Source organism: Alligator sinensis, unplaced genomic scaffold (genome assembly GCF_000455745.1).
Source record: "Alligator sinensis unplaced genomic scaffold, ASM45574v1 scaffold123_1, whole genome shotgun sequence".
Lineage (NCBI taxonomy): Eukaryota > Metazoa > Chordata > Crocodylia > Alligatoridae > Alligator > Alligator sinensis.
In genome coordinates, this window is record NW_005841985.1 from 69,361 (window position 1) to 93,365 (window position 24,005).

At 44.5% G+C, this 24,005-nt stretch overlaps 1 protein-coding gene across 8 annotated transcripts in view; it reads left to right on the forward strand.

Moving 5' to 3' along the window:
• The window catches only part of DDX4 (DEAD-box helicase 4), a 96,004-nt gene that overhangs the window by 13,592 nt on the left and 58,407 nt on the right, over positions 1-24,005 (forward strand). For 4 of the 8 annotated variants that reach the window (XM_025201145.1, XM_025201146.1, XM_025201149.1 and 1 more), the window contains exons 2-4: positions 6,594-6,657; positions 10,589-10,642; positions 21,564-21,635. The exons of 1 other annotated variant lie outside the window; for it this stretch is intronic. In XM_025201145.1, the coding sequence (XP_025056930.1) occupies positions 6,594-6,657; positions 10,589-10,642; positions 21,564-21,635 (190 nt within the window). The remainder of the gene's footprint in view (positions 1-6,593; positions 6,658-10,588; positions 10,643-21,563; positions 21,636-24,005) is intronic. 3 more of the 8 variants (XM_025201148.1, XM_025201147.1, XM_025201151.1) reach the window with 3 other exon arrangements.

Sequence of the window (24,005 nt, forward strand, 5' to 3'; positions counted from 1 at the left end):
TCGGCACCGCCCTGCGCGCCCGGCGCCGAGAAGCCGGTAGGGCCCGCGGGGGGCGGTGGCACTCTGGTCCCTGCTTGAACTCCCTGGGCCCATGTCGTGAGTCCTGCGGGCGGGCCCCTGGCGGCAAAGGCCGCAGTGGAAGTGCCTGAGGCCTGAGCCGGGCGGGCCCAGACCCGCCCCCCCCATATCCAATCCTTCGAGATGGCGGTCGTGTCCTCCGCCGTCTGCCCCTGCGCCACGTGCACCTGCGCCTGACCCAGTCACTGGCCGTTCTTGCCGAGGTGTCCCTCTTTTCTCACTCCCTCTCCTTGGTTTTTTGTGTGATTCCTGATAATCTTGCCTGATAAAGAGCTTTGGAATTGCCAGGACAGTCCGTGGTTTATCATTTCTCATTTCTGGAGGTGGGAGGAGTGTGATTCTTCCCTGTTTGAGCAAGTGTCCTCTAGCAGCCGGTGGTGTAGCAAGCAGGGTCTGTGACCTGGGAAAGCCATGTGGGAGAGCTGGGAGTGCAGCTGTGTCGGGGGTGTAGGAGCGTTATTGCTGCTGCCCCTGTGTTGTCTGCCCATCGTAGCTCTTGCTCTTAAAGCAGCGCTGTGGTGTCTGCACATGCCGCTGCTGCAGGAGCAGTGCTGTGGGGGCCTTGCTGCCAGGCCACAGACTGCGAGGGTGGGGAATGATTTTTGGCACCGCTCTGAAGTTGGTGCCTAAGGCTGGTGGCAATGTCCCTCCACCCCTAGCTGCATTACTGCTAGCAGCTGAGAAGGAGGATATCAGCTTTTCATTCCACATACTCATTCCCTCTACGGACGCATTCAGTAGAGCAGTGACTGTTTCTAACCAGGGATCTGTTGCACTCTGGGGTGCCATGAGATCCTTTGAAGGGTGACACAGTGCTGTACCACACTAGTACTGTTGGCTGTACAAACAGCTGCACATGGTGCGTAAGATAAACCCGGAGATTTCAAATGGGAATCTGTAGTGTCAAAAGTATTCTAACCTCTTATAATCTTAGCTCTTTGCCACAGCAGAATTGCTCTTGTTTTTCTACCCTCAAAATTAGAGTGAAAGCTAAGAGCCAGTGCTTTTGGAGGGGTGCCTTAGGCCTAAAAAGGTGGAGAACCACTGCAGTGGACAAACCAATGGATCCAAAGGGCTGTTACCATCCACCACAGTTAGTTTTGTCACTTCCTCCACCAGCATATTTGGACCTCTGGGTACAACAGTCACATGGGTAAAGGGGCCTCTTTCTTCACAGTCTCTCCAGCATGATGCATCGCCATTGGAAAAAGTGTGTTAGATCCTAGTTGGAGATGAGTACAGTTTGTGGATCATTTTTACTAAAGGCTTTCTTTGTGTAAAACGTGCATGGAAGATGAATAACTTCTTGCCCACATTCTCTTTCACTACTCCAGCTCAATTTCTTTCCCAAGTTTTTCTCAAGCTTTCATTTGATTAGTCTTCCTGTGGGTATTAAAATTGCATATATCTTAGAGATGAACCTTTTTCCTCTTCAGTCTACCTGTGTCAGTTGCTCAGTGGGGTAAGTGGTCTACCGAGAGTGTGTTTCTCTATTTATTTATTTATTTATTTATGCATTTTACTGTAAAATTTCTAATTTGAAAGGATTGGGGAGGTACTCTTGCCCCATTAGGGTTTTCACAAGTTTGATAAGATCTATCTTCCCCCAACAAGAGTTGGTCTAATTGGGTAATACCTGCTGTGACCTAAACAGCTGCCTATTTGATAAATTCTAGGGAGGAATTCTGTTAAAAATGGAGTTGCCAAATTTGGAGGGCTAAGGGAAAGCAACTCTTTACCAAGGGATCTTAAAGGAGTCTAGAAAAAGTGGTGGCTTAAGGGTTTTTTTCTGTTTGTTTTGCCTGCATGCATCTGTTACACAACATACATCTAGGAAATCCATTTTCTTGCTGCATTCTTATTCTGTGCTATGGACTGATGCAGAACAAGGTTTTGCACACCAGTTTATTATAGAGTTCAGCTGAACTGCATAACGTGCTATTATGTTGGAGGCTGACTTTTCTCCCCCCAACCATTCAACTTAGTATAATATTAATGTGCTCAGCATTGGCCTCTTATTTTTCCCAACAAGATGGATGAGAACAGCTTGCCAAGCCTTTCACTTTCACTTTAATCAGAGAGCACTTTTAAATGTTGGAGCAGAAGGAGAAGTATTGGGAACACATCCTTCTCTCCCCCCCCTCCCCCCCCCAAATGGTGGCTATCCCATCCAAGAAATCTCTATCCTTACCTCTTCTTTGTGTGATTTTTTTTTTGCTATATTTAGACCAGATTGGTAAATAATTACTGTTAGAAAAGTTCTTGTGCTTTTCTGTAAGGGTATCTTGCATATCTTACTGACTCTTTTTTTTAAATTTTTATCCCCCCCCCCCCAACGTGTTGTTGTAGCTGTGTTGGTATAAGGACATAGGCAGGCAAGGGTCTTTGAGTAGATGTGAGACCAACTAAATAGTTGGAAAAAAGGTCTTTGCAAGCTTTCAGGCACAAACACCGTTCTTCAGGCATTGGGAGACTCTGCTGTTGTTCTGAGATTTCCAAGGTAGAAGAGAAGTTAAAAATGTGACAAGTCTGTAAATGTAAATAGGTGGAAGTTTGGAAGGCAGTGGGGTGGGGTGGGGAGGAAGAGAGAGAGAGAGAGAGAGAGAGTGTTTCCCTCATTCCAATGCAGTTCCTCACAATACCAGCACTTCTAAAATTGATGATATATCATAATGAATGTTATATTCAGAGACTGAACTGAATCAACATGTCTGGAATACGGTTGTTTCTAAGGAGGAGTGAATACTATTGGTTTTACAAAAAGCAGTACATTGTCTTCATAGAGAGCTATCTTACTTCACCCCTGATCTGACCTTTCTTTTATCTGGGAATTCTGCCTTATTGAAGTAGCCAGAGGTTGCGTGGTTAGTGATCAGCAGTGATGAACTAGGCACCTATGTCCACTTAAATATGTTTGAGAGGGTTCCATTGACTAGTGTAGAAGCTGTAGGGTCCTTCTCTAATGTAGAACTAGAGATTTTAAGTTTATTTCTAGGACAAGATTTTTCTAGTATAGCGCTCATACTTCCACTTTCCTCTGTAAAAGGCTTTTTCTGCAGAAGGTAAACACCCCTGAGTGGTGTTTTTATGAATATTATATACCAGCTTAGGTGTCCAGGTTGTAGCCATATTGGTCTGGAGGAAAAAGCGATTAAGGCTCATGGTAGAGGTGATATCTTTTAGTAGACCAACAAGGTTTTTGCAAAAAAAAAAAAATTTAATTGCAAGCTTTCTAGACCAGTATGGCTACAACCTGGATACCTGACACATGGAAGATATTGGATTTTAGCTGACTTTTTAAATAATCTTCATAACTTCCCAAGGAGGAAGCAACTTTAACCACCTGAAACCTGAGATACTGCTCCTGCTTTTGTTCAAGGCAATTTGCATCATCACAGAGCTTCACAAGAGAGCTGAGAGACTCCTTACCAGCTAAGAACTGCCTGCCCAGAGGAGTTTTCCATCTATTGACTCCTCTGTGAAATCTTATAAAATATGAACTTTCATGTCTATTCAGGAGAACTTTTACAATCTTTTTTTCGATGCCTGATGGAGGGTGTTTGTGCCTGAAAGCTTGCAATTACAGAATTTTCTTGTTGGTCTAACAAAAGATATCACTACCAGGAGCCCTGATTACATATACGAGCTTAAGGGCTCTTCTAAGGGTTGTGCAATTTGTCTGCCTACCATAAATCTTCATTGAGCTGGGTGCATGTATGTAAATAATATACCTCTAGTCTATTTGGCAACAGTCCAGCAAAGTGCTCCCTTTGGAGCTATACAGGAATTGCTTATTTTTTTTTCTCATTAAGGCAGGGGTGAATCCTTAAGTTAGCTCCAAATTGTTTGCTTTTGGGGGATTCTTTACTTTTGAGGTATGTAATCTTTTATAAATCTCTTAGAAAATTGTCTGATGTGATATGCCATCTCTTCTGAACAAGCTCCCAGTTGTCCCCCTACTACTCCCATAGGATTTGCCTTACTGTTCATTTTTTTTAAGCTTTGCAGCTATAAGTCTCTGCTTTGTTACTTTTTTCCACAATATTTTGTTTTCTGTATCTTAAAGACTGTTTTATTTTACTGATTTGCAGGAAATCTAGTTACTTCTCGCTTAGAAAATTTTCTTACAAAAATGTTTGTCTAACCTGCTCTTGAAAATTGCCAAGGATGGAGAGTCCAGACTCTCTCTAGGTAGCCTGTTCCAGTGCTTGACCACCTCATAGTCAGGCAGTTCTTCCTACCAGCCTAAACTTTCCCTACTGCAGCTTGAGGCCATTGCTCCTAGTCCTGTCCCTCATGACTACAGGATAGAAAGTCTCTCTTCTCTGTAATTCCCCTTCAGGTATTTGAAGACTGTTATCAAATCCTCCCTTAGTCTTCTCCTCTCCAGACTAAATTACCCTAGTTCTTTAAGCCTGTCCTTGCAAGTCATGTTTCCCAGGCCTCTAGTAATTTTTGTCGCCCTCTGTTGAATCTCAATCTGTCCACATACTTCTTGAAGCATGGGGCCCCCCAAACTGGATATGGTGCTCCAGGTGACACCTCACCAGTGGTGAATAGAAAGGATGAATTGCTTCCTTTGATTTGCAGGTGACGTTCTTGTTGCTGTAACCTGGTATACTGTTGGCTGTTTTGCAGCAGGACTGCACTGTTGGCTCGTACCCAGTTTATGGTCTACTCTAACCCCTGGAATTTTTTCAGCAGTACTACAGCCCAGCCAGTCATTCCTCAAGTCTGTATTTGTGCATGTAGTTTTTCCATCCCAGGTGCAGGTCTTTGCACTTGTCCTTGTTGAGTCTCATCTGGTTGATTGTGGACCATATTTCCAGTCTGTCCAGGTCATTCTGGAACCTATTCCTACCTTCCAGAGTCTCTGCGACTAGACCCAACTTGGTATTTTCCACAAATTGGCCAAGTATGTACTTGATCCCATTATTATCTTCATTAATGATTTGAATAACTCTGAGCCCAGGACAAACCCCTGGGAACCCTACTTGAGATCTCCTCCCAACTAGATATTGAGCTGGTACTTGTTGAGCACAAATGATGCAGCCAGTTATGTATCCTCTTGAGTTTTCTTTAGTCCGTATGAGCCTAGCTTGTTAATGAGAATGTCATGATAAATGATAGTAAAAGCCTTGTGAAAGTCAAGGTGCATGATCACATTCAGTGTTCTCCCTCCATCTACAGAACCTGTCAGCTTATCACCAAAGGAAATTGGGTTAATCGGGCTAATTTTGCTTTTGGTGAATGCATGCTGGCTGTGCCTGTTCACCTTGTTTTCCTTCAGGTGCTTCATCATAACTGATTCCTTGATGACCTGCTCCATGATCTTTCCAGTTGCCCAAGTCAGGTGGACTGTTTTGCAGCTCCCTGGATTCTCCTTCCCTTTCTTAAAGACAGGCACTGTATTTGCTGTTTTCCAGTTATCTGGGACCTTACCTGGCCTCTGAGTTCTCTAAGAGAATAGTCAATGGCTCAGAAATTGCTTTGGTGAATTCTTTCAGCACCCCATCCAGCTGCGTAGACTTGAAAGTATCTAGCTTCTCTAAATAATCCCTTACCTGTTCTGCCATTATCTTTAGGCTATTTGTCTCCTTCCCTATCTTTGCTGCGAACTGTGCTTGTCACCTGGTAGCAGCCCCTGTTTGTGAAAACCGAAGTAAAAAGAACTTTACTTGCGTTATCTGTAACTAGATTGCTTTCTGTATTCTGTAAGGGACCTATGGTTTCCTTGGTTTTCTTCTTATTGGCGTACTTGTAGAGTCCTGTTTTTTGCCTTTTATCTTCCTTGCTTGTTGCATTTTAAATGTTATGGCCTTTCTGTTCTTCTCCCTAAACACCCACGGGATTAATTATTGTACTCTTCCCTATACATATAACCAAGCTTTCACATTTTTTGGAGGGGCTTTGAGTTTCAACGCGCTGAAGAGACGGCTGTCTAGCCAGGCTGATCTCCTTTTGCACTTCCCATTCTTCTGAAGTGGGGGTTTTCAACATTTTTGGATCAGTGTACCCCCGATCGTCGGATGCAGAGTGGGAGGAGAGGTGGTGCGTGACCGAACGCGGAGTGATGGAACAGCCACCACATGCAAGCTTTTCCCACTCCCTGTGTCTGGGCGGGTGGCACCTGCGCGGCAGTGGAGGATGGTACATGGCGGTGCTCTGTCCTGCCCACCTGCGCATACCTCTTAGGGTCTTCGCAAGTACCCCTGGTTGATGACCCCTGTTCTGAAGTATTTGTCTATTAATAATGGCCTGGAAGCATGTGGCAAGTAAGATTGCTCAATGTAACTTAGTAGTTGTAGTTAAATACTTATACATTGCCAAAAAACTTATGTAGTATGCAGTAATGTAAAGGAGACTAAAATATAAACTATATTATTACTGAACAAATAAATGTGTACAGTATTTGATCTGGGTTTATGGGAAGTTTAACAGATTTTCATTGTTGGTTATATAATTTGTACGTGCATTTTCAAATCAAATGAAAGTAATATGTCTGATGGTTGCAGGATGGCTTCCCTGGAAGACCAAACGAATCTTCATTTAACTGCAGTCAAAGCACGAATTCAACAGGTATGTGTGTTATGATACTTTTAACTGTAATAGTTCAGCCAGATTGATTTTTGGGGATATAGGAAGTTTGCATCCTCAGACTTTTAAACTGTTATCGTCTTGACTTCCAGTGCAAACTTGGTTAAGTTAGGTATTTATGAAATGTACATACTGAGCACAAATTAGAACAGTGGTTAAGTCTTTTTTGTAAACTAGTGACTACCTTTTCAGCTAGATAATTTTCAAGGGTTTGGTGCAAGTACAAGGAGAACTCAAATTTTCGTTCTTGAGGAATATTAATTTTTAATGGTTTTACTTAAATAATTTGAGCATCTTCTAGGAACGAAGCATGATGATGTACTGTATTTACTTGAATCCAAGACAAGTCCACCCCCACATTTAACAGGGGGAGGGACAGAAGTCTCTTAACTTGCATTTGAGTATGGGGAAAGGGGCAGGCAGCTCCAGCCCCAACCTGGTGTTGAGGTCAGAGCTGCAGCTACAGCTTGACATCCCTCCCCACGCCGCCACCCTCCTCCTCCTCCTCTGTAGCCTGCTGCTTACTCTTGCTTTGGCCCTGCTCCAGCCTGTGGCACAGAGTATATGTTTGCTCTAGTCCCAGCTTGGATCAGTAATGGATGAAGTGGTGTAACGGGGTGGGGGGAAGGGTAGGAGTGAAATGGAGGGAAGGGCAGGTGCTAGGAAGCATAGGCATGGGGTTGGGGGCAAGTGGCGGGGTTGAGGATGCGAAGTAAGGGGCAAGGGGGAGAGGTCATGTTGCCTGACCCCCCACTGCTTGCCCCGCTACCACTGCTTTACCTGCTTCAGTGGTAGGGGGGACAGACAGATTTTAAGATGATCCTCCAATAATTAGCTAACTGCATGTATAGTAATGTCAAATCCAGCAGTTCTGAAGTGAAAACTTCCAGTCTCTGTTGTAGGGGTTCTGTTAATACTACGCGAGGTATATTTAACTGTTTCTTACTCTTGGTTTGTAAGGCATTTGTTGGGCAAGACATTCTTTTGCTGTAGTTCTCAGCCAGAGAAATATAAAAAATGACAGAACTATCCAGGTTTGCACTTAGACTTTGTTGAATGAAGCATTTTAAGCCTAACTTCAGACTGCTATAATTACAGCTGCTTGCAGGGGACGGGACGGGGCGGAACGGGACTGGCTCTTTTACTTTAAACCCAACGTGCTCCCATACTGAGCCCAGCGCATGCCCAGAAGAGGCAGCACCTTAGGTGTACCTGGCTTTCCCAACATCTGTAGAGATTGGGCGCTTTAGTGGGGCTTTTTGGGTACTTTAGCTAATAGCTGATTGAATTGGTTTAGGTAAAAGCTCAAAAAATCCCTGTTGAAGCACCTGATCTATATAAATGCTGCAGAGCCAGGTCTAAGTACCCATGCTGCTGCTTCCGGTAGAGCGTATTTGTTTTTCCCATGTCTGTCAGACCCCTGTGTTTTTACAACTTGGAAATCGCTGTTGTGAATGGGACCAGACTGAACCTGGGCAAGACTAGCAAAATGCCATTAACTAACTGCAAAAGCTTAAGTGGTGCAAACTGGGTTTCATAGCTCAAAGGAGGGGGGGGAAGCACCCTTTTTTATTAAGGATTTGTTGCATTTATATTGAAACATCTTAAAATAGTTAACTATAAGGTCTAATACTTGGTGGTATTGAGATTTAGGAAAATGCCCAAATGTCAATTGACATTTATCCTGAGGGAGCTTATAAGTAATCTAGGTCCTCTGTGTGACTTGCTCAGAATATATTGTAATTCAAAGATCTCAGTGTAGGTAGAGGCTATGTTTCAAATGTTAAATGTTCTAAAAGTCATAAAAATGTCATAAAAAATCAGATGTAGTTAGTTACCACCAAGATAAATTGATACAAAATGGGTGCTTGTGGGGTGTTCCCCACTTTTTCCTTTATTTCAGTGTGAAATGTTTAAACCTTATCTCAATCCACTAAATCCAAAAATTCAAACAAGTATTTCTCTCCCATAATTGCAATGTCGGATTTACATGGTGTCATGGAGCTCCCCTTGCTGGGCACTCTGCAAATCCTCTATCTAAAGAAAAACTGAAACCAACACTACTTCCTTTTAAAATCTTGTCCTTAGATAGGGCTGTCTGCTTCTGGACAGGTTGATATATTCAATCTAATGAACTTGAGTCAGTCAGCATTAGATTGAATACTTATAAGTCTACCAGTTTGTGTATCTACTAGGCTAGGCAAAACAGGCAGAGGACAGAAGAGTAGGGAATAAACAATTTCTAGGGATCTGGGGCATGAAAGATGAAGGATTGGCTATAGTGGTCCCAGTTCTTAAAAATGGTTTCCCAAACAGGCTGAAGGGAATACCTTTGGTCCATTCTTTTCTAAATAGGCATAGGTACAGGCTCTTCTAATTTTATTTATTTGTGGTGATTAGCTTCCATCTCTGCTGGATCCCTTTTAAAGGAATCCTTGTGAAACAGCCTTCAGAATGGTTTAACTTCTTGGCTGGGTACCTGCTGACCCTCTCCCTGGGGTGAAGGTAGAGGTGGTGCTGTTCATTTGTTAATAGCCTAACTGAAAGGATTTTATGCTTTATCTGAAAGTCTCCTGACTCTCCTGGTGCAAGCGACTGTGGAGGGGTGTGTGTGTGTGTGTGTGTGTGAAATTGTTGACTATGATCCAGCCACCTCGCACTTAAGAAAATAAAGTTGCATTATGGCTAATTTTTTTTGCATTTCACTTCTAATATAAGCAATATCTTTGTTTATTGTCTTCTAAAAGCCACTTCAACTCAGGCTGATAATGTTCTGTAAAGTAGATGTTATAAAATTGCTTGATGTCATAGGGCAGACTTACTGTTTTGTCTTTCAGAAGTTTAAAAGTGAGTCTTTTTTTGGCTTGTGTCTTATGTAAATCAGTTCATACATCCAGTCCTAATCTTAAACTAAAGCCATTGCCTAATAACTTAACCCCCTTTCCACATGAATGGTGGCAACATCCACAGCAAGCATTCAGAAATTGCCTTTTTTGGTTTTGTGGTTTTTTGTAAGCTCTGTGGCTGGTATATGGACATTCATTTATACTTTTATGGACAATTCTCTTATCAACTCAGCCTGCAGAATATATTTTCAAGGGGCAAAAGTTTAGTCCAGTGATTCCCAACCAGGGTGCTGTGGCACCTTGGGGTGCTGCCAGATATTTTAGAAGGGTACCATGAGGAGTGAGGAGGTAAGCAGACCACTTTGGGTTCAGAATTGTCCCTGCTTCATCAATTATCTGCCAGTTCCTCTGCAAGGAGTTAAGCACTGTAATTAGTTATTGAAATTGGGTGCCCCTCAATTCACAGGTTAGAAGGATACCACAAGTCCAAAAAGGCTGAGAGCTGCCAATGTAGTTGCTTGCTTCCAAACTTCAGTGGATGTCATAACCCCTGAGACTGAGAAGACCTTGCTAGCTAATAACCTGTAGTTTGCCTTTCTGAAGGTCCACAATGTGACTTCAGTGGCACTGTTTGTGAGTTCAATTGTGCGTCCAAGGGTAGTTCTAACTTTTTTCAATATTTTGTATATTTACTTTTCAGAAGTTATCCAGAAGTAATTTGTAACTTGATTACAAATATTAATACAAATTATAATGGGACAGATTTTTCAGATCAGTTTTATACAGCCTCAGCTTCATTTAACCAATGAAATTGGATTTAAAAAAAGTTTAAATGTAACAGTTAGTTACTTACCTCACCCTAACCTGTTAGGAAAGTGAACACTCATTTGATTTCCTTCCGCTGCCGCCCCCCACCCCCAGTATAGGCTATGTTTCCCATTCTAAAGAGCTGCATGCCTGCTGTTTTGTCATTTTTTTTCAAGCTTCCTTTTAGTTCTGGTTTAATAATGTTACTACATAAAACAGCTTGGTATCATGATAAAATTCAATTTATTTTGGGCCTTTAGGTTTTGGAAATATATGCACCTGGCCTCAAAGGAGTCGAAGTTTTAGATGTCAAGGTACAGTAGAAAATACTCACTTGATGGGTGCATGTGTAGTAGGCATGTGACTTTTTTTTCAACACTTGATGGGTGCACAGGTGAATATATTTTACATATACTACTTTATGGCCTTTGTTCAAAATTGTGTGGCTGGTGTGTTCTCTAAAGACTGCAGTATTCTTTCTAACTCTTGAGGCTTGGCTTCCTCTAATGAGATTAGAACCACCCCTCTAGCCTTTGTTTTTAATGCTTGATAGTGGTATTCAATGTGTTGAACACTCAGTGCAATGACTAGCAGAGATGTCTTAGCTCACAAAGTTTGTGTTCAGGTTCTTAAATGCATTTCATGAACATTACTCAATTGTTGGTTGAGTACTTTCAGATCTCAGTACTACTTTATGTGATTTGATACAGTATAACTTCATACATCTGGATATCAAAAACCTGGAATTATTGAAAATCCGGCACTTTTTTTTTAAACTACACTCCATTGGGGAGTAGCAGTGGCCAGTCCCAGAGCAGCAGAAAGGGAAGCCTGACCCTCTGCAGCCCCATGTGGCTACTTTGCCTGTGGCTGCTGCTCTGGGACTAGCCTCTGCTCCGGTTTAAAAAATCTGGAGTCTTTACGTTTCCGGCAGGTGCTTGGTCCCGAGCATGCCGGATTCATGAGGTTATACTGTACTACTGTCTACCTCAGAAATTTAGAGCCTTGCTTCTTGAGCACCAAAAATAATTGTGTCCAGTACAGTTTATTTCTTTATCTGTACTGCTTTGCATAGCATCTCATGTCAGAATCTTTTTTTTTCTTTTTTCCTTTCATTTTGTTGTTCAAATAAGAACACTATTTCCACTTCATGTACGCTGTGGAACTTTGTTACCCCAATTGAACTGGACTCCCATCTTCTAATCTGGTACTGAATTTTCTTCTGTGCCTTGATGCTTTTCTTTCATTTTGCCTTTCCTTATTTCATTGGTACCTTCAACAGAAAGGTAAATTGTTCAGTGGCTTCCCAAACTGTCATTGTGCTAGAACAGTGATTTCTTAACCAGGGTGCTGTGGCACTCTGGTGCCTTGAGATCCTTTTGGGAGTGCTTTGGAGTGCCACACAATGTTAGCACTGTTAGATGTACAAACATGATTCACAGGATAAACCTAGATTTCAACTAGGAATCCATAGTGTTAAAAACATTCTGACCTATTGTGGTCTTTCTGAGTTCTTCGCAACAGAATTGCTTTATTACTTCTCTGTAGTAAATAATCAAGTGAAAACTAAGAGCTGGCAATTTTCAAAAGGTGTCTTGAGTTTAGTGAGGGGTGCCTTGAACCTATGAGTGTGCCATGACTCTTTTAAAAAAAAATGGTGAAAACCACTGCAGAAGAATACCTGAAGATTGTGTTATGCTGTGAGGGAATGCAAAAATGTGCCACACTTGTTTGTATCATTCAGGAGACAAATCCTTCCCAACACCCTTCCAAATCCATCCCAACACTAGTCCAGAGTGCTTAGCAAGGGGCCTTTGAAGATGGAGACCACCAACTCTTTCACTCGTATGGGTGAATACTTGGCCTGCCTACTATATCTATCAGAGCAGCTTCCCTTCTGAAGGACTTATTCAATAAGAGATTTGCTAGACATTGGCTCTTTGGTGTATTTGAGGGTTGTATTCAACACTGGTATCTGTGGTACTTATGGAGTTGAAAGTGGTTGAGAAATGCAAGTGAATTATTTGGATAAGAAGTTCCAACCAACTGAATGTGCTGATGAAGGTATGGGAGCTGTCCGTATAACTTTTACTCCATACAAAGCAATGACTAGACAGGCTAGCAAGTTGGACGGATCGGAACCTGATGAAGTTCAACATTGACAAATGTAAAGTGCTTCACCTCGGGATGAGCAACTGCCAACACACCTACTGGCTTGGCTGCACCAAACTGACTAGCACCATGATTGAAAAGGACCTGGGGGTAATAATAGACCACAGTATGAATGTGAGCCGGCAGTGCGATACTGTAGCCAGTAGGGCAAATACTATCCTGGCATGCATCAATCAATACATCGCCAGCAAAGCCAAGGAGGTGATTCTTCTGCTCTGCTTGGCACTGTTGAGACTATAGCTGGAGTACTGCATCCCGTTCTGGACGCTGTGCTTTAACAAGCACATGGACAAGCTTGAGAGAGTCCAAAGGAGAGCCATCCTTATGATCAGAGTCTTACACAGCAAGCCATATGACAAAAGGCTGAGGGATCTGACACACTTCAACCTTAAGAAAAGAAGGCTGAGAGGGTACCTGGTAGTAGTGTACCGCTACACTAGGGGAGTACATCAAGGGCTTGGTGAGCAACTTTACCAGGGCATCCAAGGGGAAAGCTAGGAGTAATGGCCACAAACTCCTGGAAGACTGATTCAGGCTCAACTTTATAAAAAACCTCTTCACAGTCAGGGTGTCCAGACTGTGGAATAAGCTCCTTCCAGAGGTGGTGCAATCACCTACCCTGGAAATCTTCAAGAGGAGATGAAACAGTCACCTTGCTGTGGTCACCTGACCCCAGTTATCTTTTTTGCTTGGTGCAGGGGACTGGACACGATCTTCTGAGGTCCCTTCTGGCCTTAAAATCTATGAAGCTATGACTAGTATTGTTGCAAAGAGTATTGAATTTAGATGGGTGCTGGATACATCATTTTGAATTATGTCTTGACTGATCTGTGGAGTAAACAGTTGGGGTTCTCTAGTCAAAGATTAGACTGCCAACAACAGAAACCTGAGGCAGGCTGATAGATGATCAGCTGATCTGATGCTGATACTTAGGTCCCTGATAGATCCCATCACGCAGTTAACTTAACATGTGTTGTGGGATCCCAGCAATTGTGCTTTCTGCCACATGCATGGCAGGAAGTGCGATTGTAGGATCCCATATCAGATTGTGGACTCCCCCTTCAAACTTGGTTCCTAGCTGCTAGAGGTGCACCAATGCATTGGTTGCCTATCGGATTGGCACCGATAAACGGGAACTGACAATATCGGCTATTGTCTTTTTTTGGCCATTGTAGCCAATAATGCTTACTGATAATTATGCCTTCTGGCCAGGGCCCTGGACACCTGGGTTCCCTCTCCCCCATGGGGCTGGGACCCCCAGATGCCTGGGTCCCTTGGGAAATAGCAGGTTTCATAGACGTTAGGGCTGGAAGGGACCTCGAAGATCATCAAGTCCAGCCCTCTACCCCAAGGGCAGGAAGTCAGCTAGGGTCAAAGGATCCCAGCAAAATAAGCATCTGAGCATATCTTGAATGAATCCAGAGTAGGTGCCTGTGCCACTTCTGGAGGGAGTCTATTCCAGGTGTTGGGGGCTCGGACAGTAAATACATTTTTCTTATCTCCAGCCTAAAACAGTCTTGGAGGAGTTTATGACCGTTGGTCCTTGTTTTTCCTTGGGGCGCTCTGGTTTCCCCTTGCAGGTGGGCAGCATTCTAGCCTGCAAGGGATCCTGCTTGGGGCTGCCGGGAGCGGGATGCGGGGCCCATGTGCATGTGCGTGGCTGCACACATGCACGTGGCCACGAATACAACTGGGCAGCATGGAGAGGAGCTCTGTTCAGGTAAGTCTGTGGAGAGGATGGGGTTGGAGGGGCGGGGGCAGATTTGAAGCCCTGATATGGTGAGGGAGGGAAGGAGTGGGGCGGGGGCTAGGGGCACTGCCCGGCCAGGGTGGTGCATGCAAGCCAGGGCAGGGCGGAGCAATGGGTGACTTATCCTGGGAGTGGCTCCATGCTGCTGTGTGCACCCTTTGTGGGGGCAGGGGAATGTCTCCCCTCAGATTAGTGTGTGGGGTAAATGCAGGCTGTTTGCTGTGGGCTCGGGGCTCACTGCTCTGCTGCCTTTTCCCTGGGAGACCTATGCCAGCCACATGCTTTCTGCCCGCCTGGCAGCAGTGGGGGTGGTGAGTTGTGCTCCTGTAATAGTAAGAGCTTTGCTAATGCTAATAACAGGAGTTCTGCATGCTGATTCCATAGTAGGCCGGCGAAATAGCACGTAGTCTCCTGCTCTGTGAGCATGACCGAACCATGAACCTAGATAGTAGAAAGTTGTAATACAGTGGAATGTGGTAAACACCAGGTGTGTTGGATCACGACTCATCCCCAAATCCCTAGCTTGAGATAATGTTATTTACTTCAGACTATATAAGCTGTACGTTCTTGAGTTGCGATGGGTTCCTCAGCTCTGGCAAAAGTTCTGACTTGCACGGAGCCCTGGCGCAGACTATCGCATCCCTGGGATCGGGACACTCCGGGGCCAGGGGAACTATGCGGGGTGGCAGCTGCCGCCTAGGGCCAATGTGAAGTGACCATCCTCTCTGCTCTGTCCTATCACCTGCCTCTGCGAGTATCCTTAAATAAAGCTTTGCAAGGATGAGAACAACCGTGAGTATGTCCTTTGTTCAAGCACGGGGAATCTTCTGAACCCAGTAGTTCATTCTAAGACCGCTCCCCCACTGCTGGGCAGGCAAGGGGTCAGTGTGGGGCTCCAGGGCGAAGGCAGCAGGGCGGAGAGCCCCAAGCCCACAGTGGGCAGCTAACATGTGCCCTTGCACTTTTTGGCTCTGCTCCAGCCATGGTGGTGGGAGGGGAAGAGCAGGGGGGAGAGGCAGGCATGTGTCATCCTACCCTCAGCCCACCTGGATCCTGCCCTTCCCAGGGCCAGGTCATTCAGCCTCCCCTGTGAGGCATGGGGACTTGCCCTGCTCCTGGCAGTGACAGCACCAGGAGGAAAAGGGGCCTTTCCCCCTGCTGCAGTCTAGCTCCTGGGGCTTGGCTGTAGAGGGGGATCTGCCCTGTGCAGAGGGAGGAAAGCAAGGAGCCTGGCCCAGAGACTACTGAGCCAGGAAGGCTCACACCTTCCCCCTCAGCTGAGCTGGGCAGGCTCAGGGACGTGTCCCTTGGCACTTTTTTACATGTGCTCCAGGGGTGGGGGCAGCACTTTGATTAGAGGGGTTCTGACAGCTGTAATTAAAGTCCCATAGCATCTCATGCATCAGTGTCCCCATGCTTAAAAATGGTGGCAGCAGTGCTTGAACTAAATCTCATTCAATGAGCTTTAGTTCAAGTGCCCCTGCTGCCATTTTTAAGTGCCAAGATACTGATACATGTGACTTAAGAGGCTGCTGGAGCATGCCAAAGAAAAGGTTTATGTCAGTAGTTTAAAATGCCTTGCATTATTACTAAATGTCAGTTACTGGATTGGCATTGGCTGATTATGGTTGGTTAATACTCACCTATAGATATGGCTAAGAAAATCTTTATTGGTGCACCCATACTAGCTGTGGGAGTGCATGGCATGTTCCCCTGCCTTGAAGCTTTGATAGTTTGGCAGGGGCTTTCAGCTGGGGGAGTCCTGATCAGCTGACTGGAGCTTCCAGCCATGATGTGCTCCAGAGGCTGGGAGCCCCAATCAGCTTAGGAACCTTCCAGGCTCTAGAGCAGGAGTTGGCAACATTTTTGGGCAGAGTGCCAAAAACACTGGGGAGCCTCAACTTGTAAGATGTTGGTTTGGTAGGGATGGATGGCAAGGGAGCTGTGAGGGGCCTGATCCTTGTTGTGGCAGTGCAGCCCTGGCCCCTCCCCTGCCATCTGCCCCAAGGCATGTGTGCATCTGCTGTTAGCAACAAGCTGGCCTGCAGGCCCCTGCCACCCACCATGGAACCCGGGCTGCCTGCAGCAGGTGGCAGGGAGGCTGCAAGCAGCTGCAACTGGGGTCTGTAGAGCTGTTGCCCTGCTCTTTGTATGCGACAGGGCTGGGGCCGGGGCTTGCCCTCCTGTTCTCTAGTGGGCAATATGACCTGGTAGGGATCATGGAGACCTGGTGGGACTCCTCACATGGTTGGAGCGTAGCCATAGAGGGCTACCCCCTGCACAGAAGGGACTGAGCAGGGAGAAAAAGCAGAGGGGTAGCTCTCTATGTGAGGGAGCAGTAAACCTCTTCGGAGGCTGACATTGGCTCGAAAGATAAGCAGCTTGAAACCGTCTGCATCAAGCTTTTGGGCAGGGGGGACAAGGTGAGAGACCCAACTGTAGGCGTTTACTACAGGCCTCCGAACCGAGGAGAGATGCTTGATCTGAAGTTCTCTCAAGAACTGACAGAGGCCATGTGTGCAAGGGACTTGGTTGTCATAGGTGACTTCAATTACCCAGACATAGATTGGGAGGAACACTTAGCTAGGTCAGATCGGTCATGTAGCTTCTTAACTGTAATTGAGGAGCTCTTTCTGACCCAGGAAGTGCAAGGGACAACCAGAGGTACTGCTCCACTAGACTTGGTCTTGGCCAAAGGAGATGATCTGGTGTGTGGCTTGAACATTGAGGGTAGCCTGGGCGACAGTGCCCATGAGCTCATCAGGTTCATTGTCTGCTGCAAGGTTGATTAGATCAACCAGCAGGATTGAAGTCCTGGACCTAAAAAATGCTGACTTCAGCAGGCTCACGGCATTAGTAGGAGAGGTAATTCAGGACCAGGCACAGAAGGTGAATGATGAAGAGTGGTTGTTCCTCAAGGACGCAATCCTCAAAGCACAAAAGAAAACCGTTCCCGTGAAGAGGAAAGGTAGCAGAAGGGCTGGCAAGCCCTCCTAGCTCAGTAGGAATATCGTGGTCCTCTTGAAAAAGAAAAAAGAGGTGTACACTCAGTGGAAGCTAGGGATAGTCCTCCAGGAGGACTATACAACAGTGGTCCGCACTTGTAGGGGAATGATTAGGAAAGGAATGCTAAGGTGGCGACTGAGTTTGAGTTGGTTAGCCAAGGGAGTCAAGGACAATAAGTCCTCCTTTAGGTATGTAGGGAGCAGAAGGAAAACAAATGGAATCATGGGGCCCCCACTTAACACCTCGGGACAGCTGGTAATGGACACTCAGGGGGAAAAAACTGAACTCCTGACTGCTCACTTTGCTTTGGTATTTCACCAGACCAAGGGGAAAGACAAGTGAGATAAGGATCATGGGGTGGAGGGGGCATGGTGGGAATGATAGCTTTTCCACTGTGGATGCTGAGCTGGTGCAAAGCCAACTAGAAAAGCTAGACATAAGTCAGCAGGACCAGATGGACTTCACCCAGGAGTGCTGATGGAGCTGGCTGAGGTCATCGTGGAACCCCTGGCAAGACTCTTTCAGAAATTGTAGCACACAGGGGAGAACCCTGAGGATTGAAAGAGGGCCAACATTGTGCCCATCTTCAAGAAGGGGAAGAGGGAGGACCCAGGCAACTAGGCCAGTCAGCCTAACCTCCATCCCAGGGAAAATCCTGGAAAAACTCATTAAAGAATCTATGTACAATACGCTCGTTGAGGGCAAGATTCTGAATAACAGCCAGCATGGCTTCGTCGCGTCTTACCAATCTCATCCCCTTCTACGAACAGGTCTCTCGCCACCTGGACGTGGGAGAGAAGGTCGACATTATATACCTAGACTTCCAGAAGGCTTTTGAATTAGTATCCCGCGATGTGCTTGTAGAAAAATTGGAAGATTGTGGGCTTAACTGCTCAACAGTTGAGTGGGTGGAAAACTGGCTGCATGGTAGGACCCAGAGAGTTCTCATGAATGGATATGTGTCGTTCTGGTGAGAAGTGACCAGTGGTGTCCCTCGGGGGCCCATGCTTAGACTGGTGCTTTTCAGTGTCTTTATAAATGATTTGGATGTGGGGTTGAAAAGCTCACTGGCCAAGCTTGCAGGCAACACCAAGTTATGGGGGAGTGTGGCTATGCCAGAAGATAGGTTGCAGATGCAGGCAGATCTGTAAAGGCTGGGGAGTTGGGAGGACTGGAACCAGGTGAAGTTCAACACTCAGAAGTGTAAGGTGCTCCATCTGGGGACAATCAATATCCAACATACCTACAGGCTTGGTGGCGACAATTTAACTTGCACTATGACTGAAAGGGACCTAGGGGTAGTGATAGACCATCACACGAACATGAGCTGGCAGTGCAATGCTGTAGCCAGGAGGGCAAGCAAGCTGGCATGCATTAACCATTGCATCTCATGGAAAAACTAAGGAAGTGATACTCCCACCGTACTCCACACTGGTGAGACCCCAGCAGAAGTACTGCATCCAGTTCTGGCCGACCCACTTCAACAAGGGTGTGGAAAAACTTGAGAGGGTCCAGAGAAAAGCCACTCATATATGATCAGGGACTTGCAAGACAAGCAATACAAAGAGTGGCTGAGGGATTTGAGCCTCTTCAGCCTACAGGAGAGAAGGCTGAGAGAGGGCTGGGTAGCGGCTTACCACTACATCAGGGGAGTACATCAAGAACTCGGTGAACAGCTGTTCACCAGGGCATCCCTGGGCAAGAGCAGGAGCAATGGATAAAAACTCCTGGAAGGCCGCTTCATGCTCAATTCTAGGAAAAACTCCTTCACGGTCAGGGTGCCCAGATTGTGGAATAAACTCCCTCCAGTGGTGGTGCAGTCTCCTACTCTGGAAATCTTCAAAAGGAGACTGGACAGTCACCTTGCTGGTGTCACTTGACCCTAGTTGTCTTTTCCTGCCTAGTGCAGGGGGACTGGACCTGATGATCTACAAGGTCTCTTCCAGGCCCTAACAATCTATGAAACCTGTTAGTTGCATCTTAAATGTAATGTCTGTCAGGGACCCCCAAAGACCGTAGCAGAGTCTTCTGTACTGTACAGGAGTATGGTTCTATTAGAAATTGCATTTAGGGTCTTAGTGCTCCAAAAATTGTTCACAAATTGGGAGTCAACCAGTATCTCTAATCCTTTTGTTCTGTATTGTTTCTTTTCCCCTCCCCCCATTTGACCACTTTTTGCATGAGTTACTTCTCATTGTAAGTTTATGTACATTGAGACTCTACTCTGCATGCTTCCCTTTCCAGAAAGGGCTCAAAGTGGTTTACAATAAAATAAAATCAAAAACATATAAGCTTTTAAAAACAATTTCCCAGACAATACCCCAAAACTTAGCCCCAACCTTTCCTAGGTGTGTAAATGAAGACATGAATCTGGTGCCCACTTGTGTTTTACAGACAAATCTGATGATTGATGATTGACTTTTTTTTAGATCACCTGTTAAAACTACCCAACTTGTTCTCAGGTTCCTTGATCTCAATTTCCACCCCCCAATAAATTGATAAACCCTTCTTCCATACACTATTTAATAAAAGAGATTATCTGAAAGTGGTGGATGGGTGTGGGGAGGTTTATATGCTTCCATTTGTCTGTCACATAGTTTGGAACTTCTGTTTTTTGTTTTTTGTTTGTTTGTTTTTTAATGGTCACCTGCTCCTTCCAAGAATAAATTATAAACAGGAATTAAATCGGGGAATGCTTTATCTAAAAGTACAAGAAGTATACTTGAAGTAAATGGATTTCAAATAATCTTTCTAATAAGTAGAACCTTGCTATAATTCTTAACTTATTTGCCTGAAATCTACAGAAAACATTTAAATGTTGACTGCTGAAACCTCCTAAAATGTTCGTTACATTTCATAGACATTTGGGCTGGAAGGGACCCCGAAGGGTCATCGAGTCAAAGCAACATATTCTATTGAACCAAAAATAAACTACTAATGAAGAAAATATATCTTGTGATGAAATTCCATTGGCTTTCTAATAGTTTGCTCACAATTGAAAATATGGAGTTTCTGCTCCATTAGCAGGAGGTAATGAGATTGTACTTCTCTCTGCCCTTTTCCTACATTTCTGAATCATTACTTCAAAATTCATCAGAGGATATCTTTGAGAAATACTTTGCAGTAATTGCCTCTGCACTCCCTCAGAAGAAATGTATTTCCCGGTTCCTACTCCAAGACAACGTGTGATATGAGTAATAATCAGATAAATTTTTAAAGCCATAGTTTTAAAATATTTCTTGGTGAGTACAGTTGCTAGGCATCTGTAATGGAATATAGTTTCTAGTGATCCATGTACGTATGTTTTGCATCTTAATGAATCGAGATTTATCTTTGCCTCCATGCCAAATAATTTGTGAATCCAGCCAAATAATTTGTTAATCCAGATGTCATTTTTTCTATAATGTTTCCAAAATTGGCAAAAATACAGCATCTTCCATGTTTCAGGAATGTATTTGGTAGCTGTGTTGGTCTGAGACCAAAAGAAATGCAAAACTCTAGAACTCTTGGTTCAGAGATGATACCTTTTATTAGACTAACTAAAACGTGCAAGAAATATTTTTGGAAATATAAACTTCATTGCTGAATGAGAAGGAAAGATTTTTTTTGAGCCTCCCTGCCTTCCTGGCATCTGACACCTTCAGGATGAGAACAGCCTTATCTGCACATCAAGGAGCAACTCGCACAAAAGACTCTCAGAACCAGGGGAACAGACTTTCAGCCTCAATTTCCCTGTGCAAAATGAAGTTTATTTTCTACCCAAGAGGATTTTTACAATCTTGGATTTGTCCTTAGCCTGAAGAACGGTGCGTGTGCCCGGAAGCTTGAAAAGAGAGAGAATTTTTTTGCAATTTCTTAGTTAGTTTAATAAAATGTATAATTTTTGAACCAAGAGTTCTAGAATTTTTTGCATTTCTTTGTGTCTTAGACCAGCGTGGCTACCAAATACATCTTGCCTGGGAAAGTGCTCATGACAAGTTTAATTGAAGATGCTTCTATTTGTTTGTAGATGTATTTGAGTATCTTACTTTCGACTGACAAATCACTAGAACAAATTATCCAGTCTGTTCTTTATTAGGCAGTGTCTGATGTTGATGTTTGATAGGAAAATTTAAAATCGGACACCTCCTATTCAATTTAGTGGCATGCTCTGATGCAAAAGGAAGTGACTTCCTTCTCAGCTGCAAATGGTAATTGTGACCATCTCTCTAATAGTTGTAGGTAGATTCTAGGCCCAATTCTATACTTTGGAATAGAGAAAAACTTGACATACTGATGTACTCCTTACCCCCTGCTCCCCCCTCAAGCTGGTGAGGTACCAAATAGAAGTCAGCCCATGTGGAGTGGTTCCAGTTCTGGAAGAAGCTTTGGGAATTGGGGTAGGTTTGCATGTCCTGTGTGTGCATGCATGTTTTAATGTTTTGTTCATTTAAAATTTTAGTTTCAGAATTAAGAACAAAGGTTCTGAATCTCTAATATTTTTAGAACTTTGCTTTTATTTTCTTTCTATTTGTTTATCAAAATAACATGGTCCTTGCAACTTGTGAGCTGAAGAATTTTAAAGCTCTTTTGAACATATTAATACTTACTGGTACTGTTATTGAGTACTGTGTTGTATCATAGCTTGTGTTGTGTCTTAAATTTTCATTTTGTGATGATCAAGGTGCTTATTACTTATTTGCTTCAGTTTTCAGATGGTGTTGTTTTTTAAAAAAAACCAAACAAACAAACTACTCCTTTGTGAGGGTATCAATGTTACCACCTGCACAGATGAATTATTTGCTAATCCTAAATCATCCCAGGTAACTTTTTATCCAGGCTTTTCTTGAAAAGTACCAATGAAGGAGATGCCAGAATTTCTCTAGACCAAGGGTGCTCAAAATTTTGGCCCCTCAGGCCAGATAAAGCCATGTGTGCTAGGACTGGGCATCCAGGGAGCTTGCTGCTGCCCTCAGCACTGGGATCAGGTGTCTGATCTGGCATTCAGGGCCTGGGGCTCCCCATGGGTCTGGAAATTTGGCAGCAGGGAACTGTGCTACTGGTACTCTGTTGCTACATTTCCAGACACCTGGGGATCCCTGTAAGCTGGATGACTTGGTGCTGTGGGCTGGATGTAGCCTGCAGGATAGGGGTTGAGGACCCTTGGGTTAGTTTGTTCTATTGCCTTCCTGTACTTTCAGTAGGGTGCTTTTTTGATGAGTTTTGGTCTAAATGCGCTTTACTTCAGTTTAAGCTCCCTGTCTCATGCCCTGTCATCTGTGGCATAGAGCAACTTTCTTCTATCTTTTTTGGCAGCCTTTTCTGTATTTAATAAATAGTGTAACTCCACTTTTTCAAACTAAGCATGCCTAAAACCTTCAACCTTTCTTTTTTTTTTTGTATTGGGGTGTTGCATTCTGGTGTCTCCATTTTTTTTTCACCTGCCATTAGTTCCTCTTTAATTTATCTGTATCCTTCTTAAAATACAGTGCCAAAACTCAACACACTATTCCAGCTGATGTCTAACTAAAGCTGTAAAGCTCACTTCATGCTGTCATGGTATCTGGCATACAATACTTCTGTTAATGCAGCCCAAAATGCCTTTATGTGGCTGTGTCATGTTGTGGATCCATGTTGAGGTTTTGATCCACTACAGCTCACCGATTCTTAGTGCTACTGCCAAACTAATTCCCTGTTTTACGATTGTGTATTGGTTTGTTTTGTTTTTTTTTCTTTTTGTATAATTTAACACACCAGTATAAGCAATTTCATTTTATTGTCTATAGCCAGGTTCTCCAGTTTATCTGGAACAGTTTGAATTCCAGTCCTTCAGGCTGTTTGCAACCCCTTGCTTGCAGTTTTGTTTTCTGTAATTAATATGAATGTAAAATAATTATGATTTAAAGCAAGACCCTCTAAAATCCTTTTGAGACCTGCCAGTTTGATATCTATCTTGCTGTTGTGTGGTGGCATTTTTCAGCCAATTTACATATCCACCTACGGGTAGTTTTATCTAGCCCAACTTTCTTCAGCATCACAACATGAAGAAGAAAGAGGCCAAACTCAGTAGTGATATATATTTTTCCAAGCCTATGCAAGAAATACAACATAATTCCCAGAGGACTGAACATCTACAATCATCTGACTACTGCATACAACTCCAAATGTGCTTCACAACTATGCAGGAGAACTTCAGAAAAACTTAACAATCATCTTTGTTGTGGGAGACTCCCTCCTGAGGGGGACTGAGGGGCCAATCTGCCACCCCAACCCCTTAGCCCGGCAAGTCTGCTGCTTCCCGGGGGCCCGCATCCGGGACATTACGGAGAGGATCCCAAAGCTCCTTAAACCCACAGACCACTATCCCATGCTCCTTATTCATGTGGGCACCAATGACACTGCTTGGAGCACTCCCAGCCAGGTCATGAGGCGCTACAGGGATTTGGGAGCGGGGCTTAAGGGTCTGGGGGCATAGGTAGTGTTCTCGTCGATCCTCCCAGTCTCAGGCTATGGGCTGAGAAGGGACAGGAGGATCTATGTGGTCAACCAAAGACTGCAGCGCTGGTGTCGTCAGGAAGGCTTTGGCTTTCATGACCACAGCCCGCTCTTTGGCAAGAGAGGCAGCGAGCTGCTGGGAAGAGATGGCCTCCCCCTCTCTCCCGTAGGGAGGAGGCTTTTCTCAGCCAGACTGGCTGACCTGCTCCACCGGGCTTTAAACTAAGCCCGTTGGGGGACGGGGGGACTACCACCACTGCTGGCCCGCTGAGCAA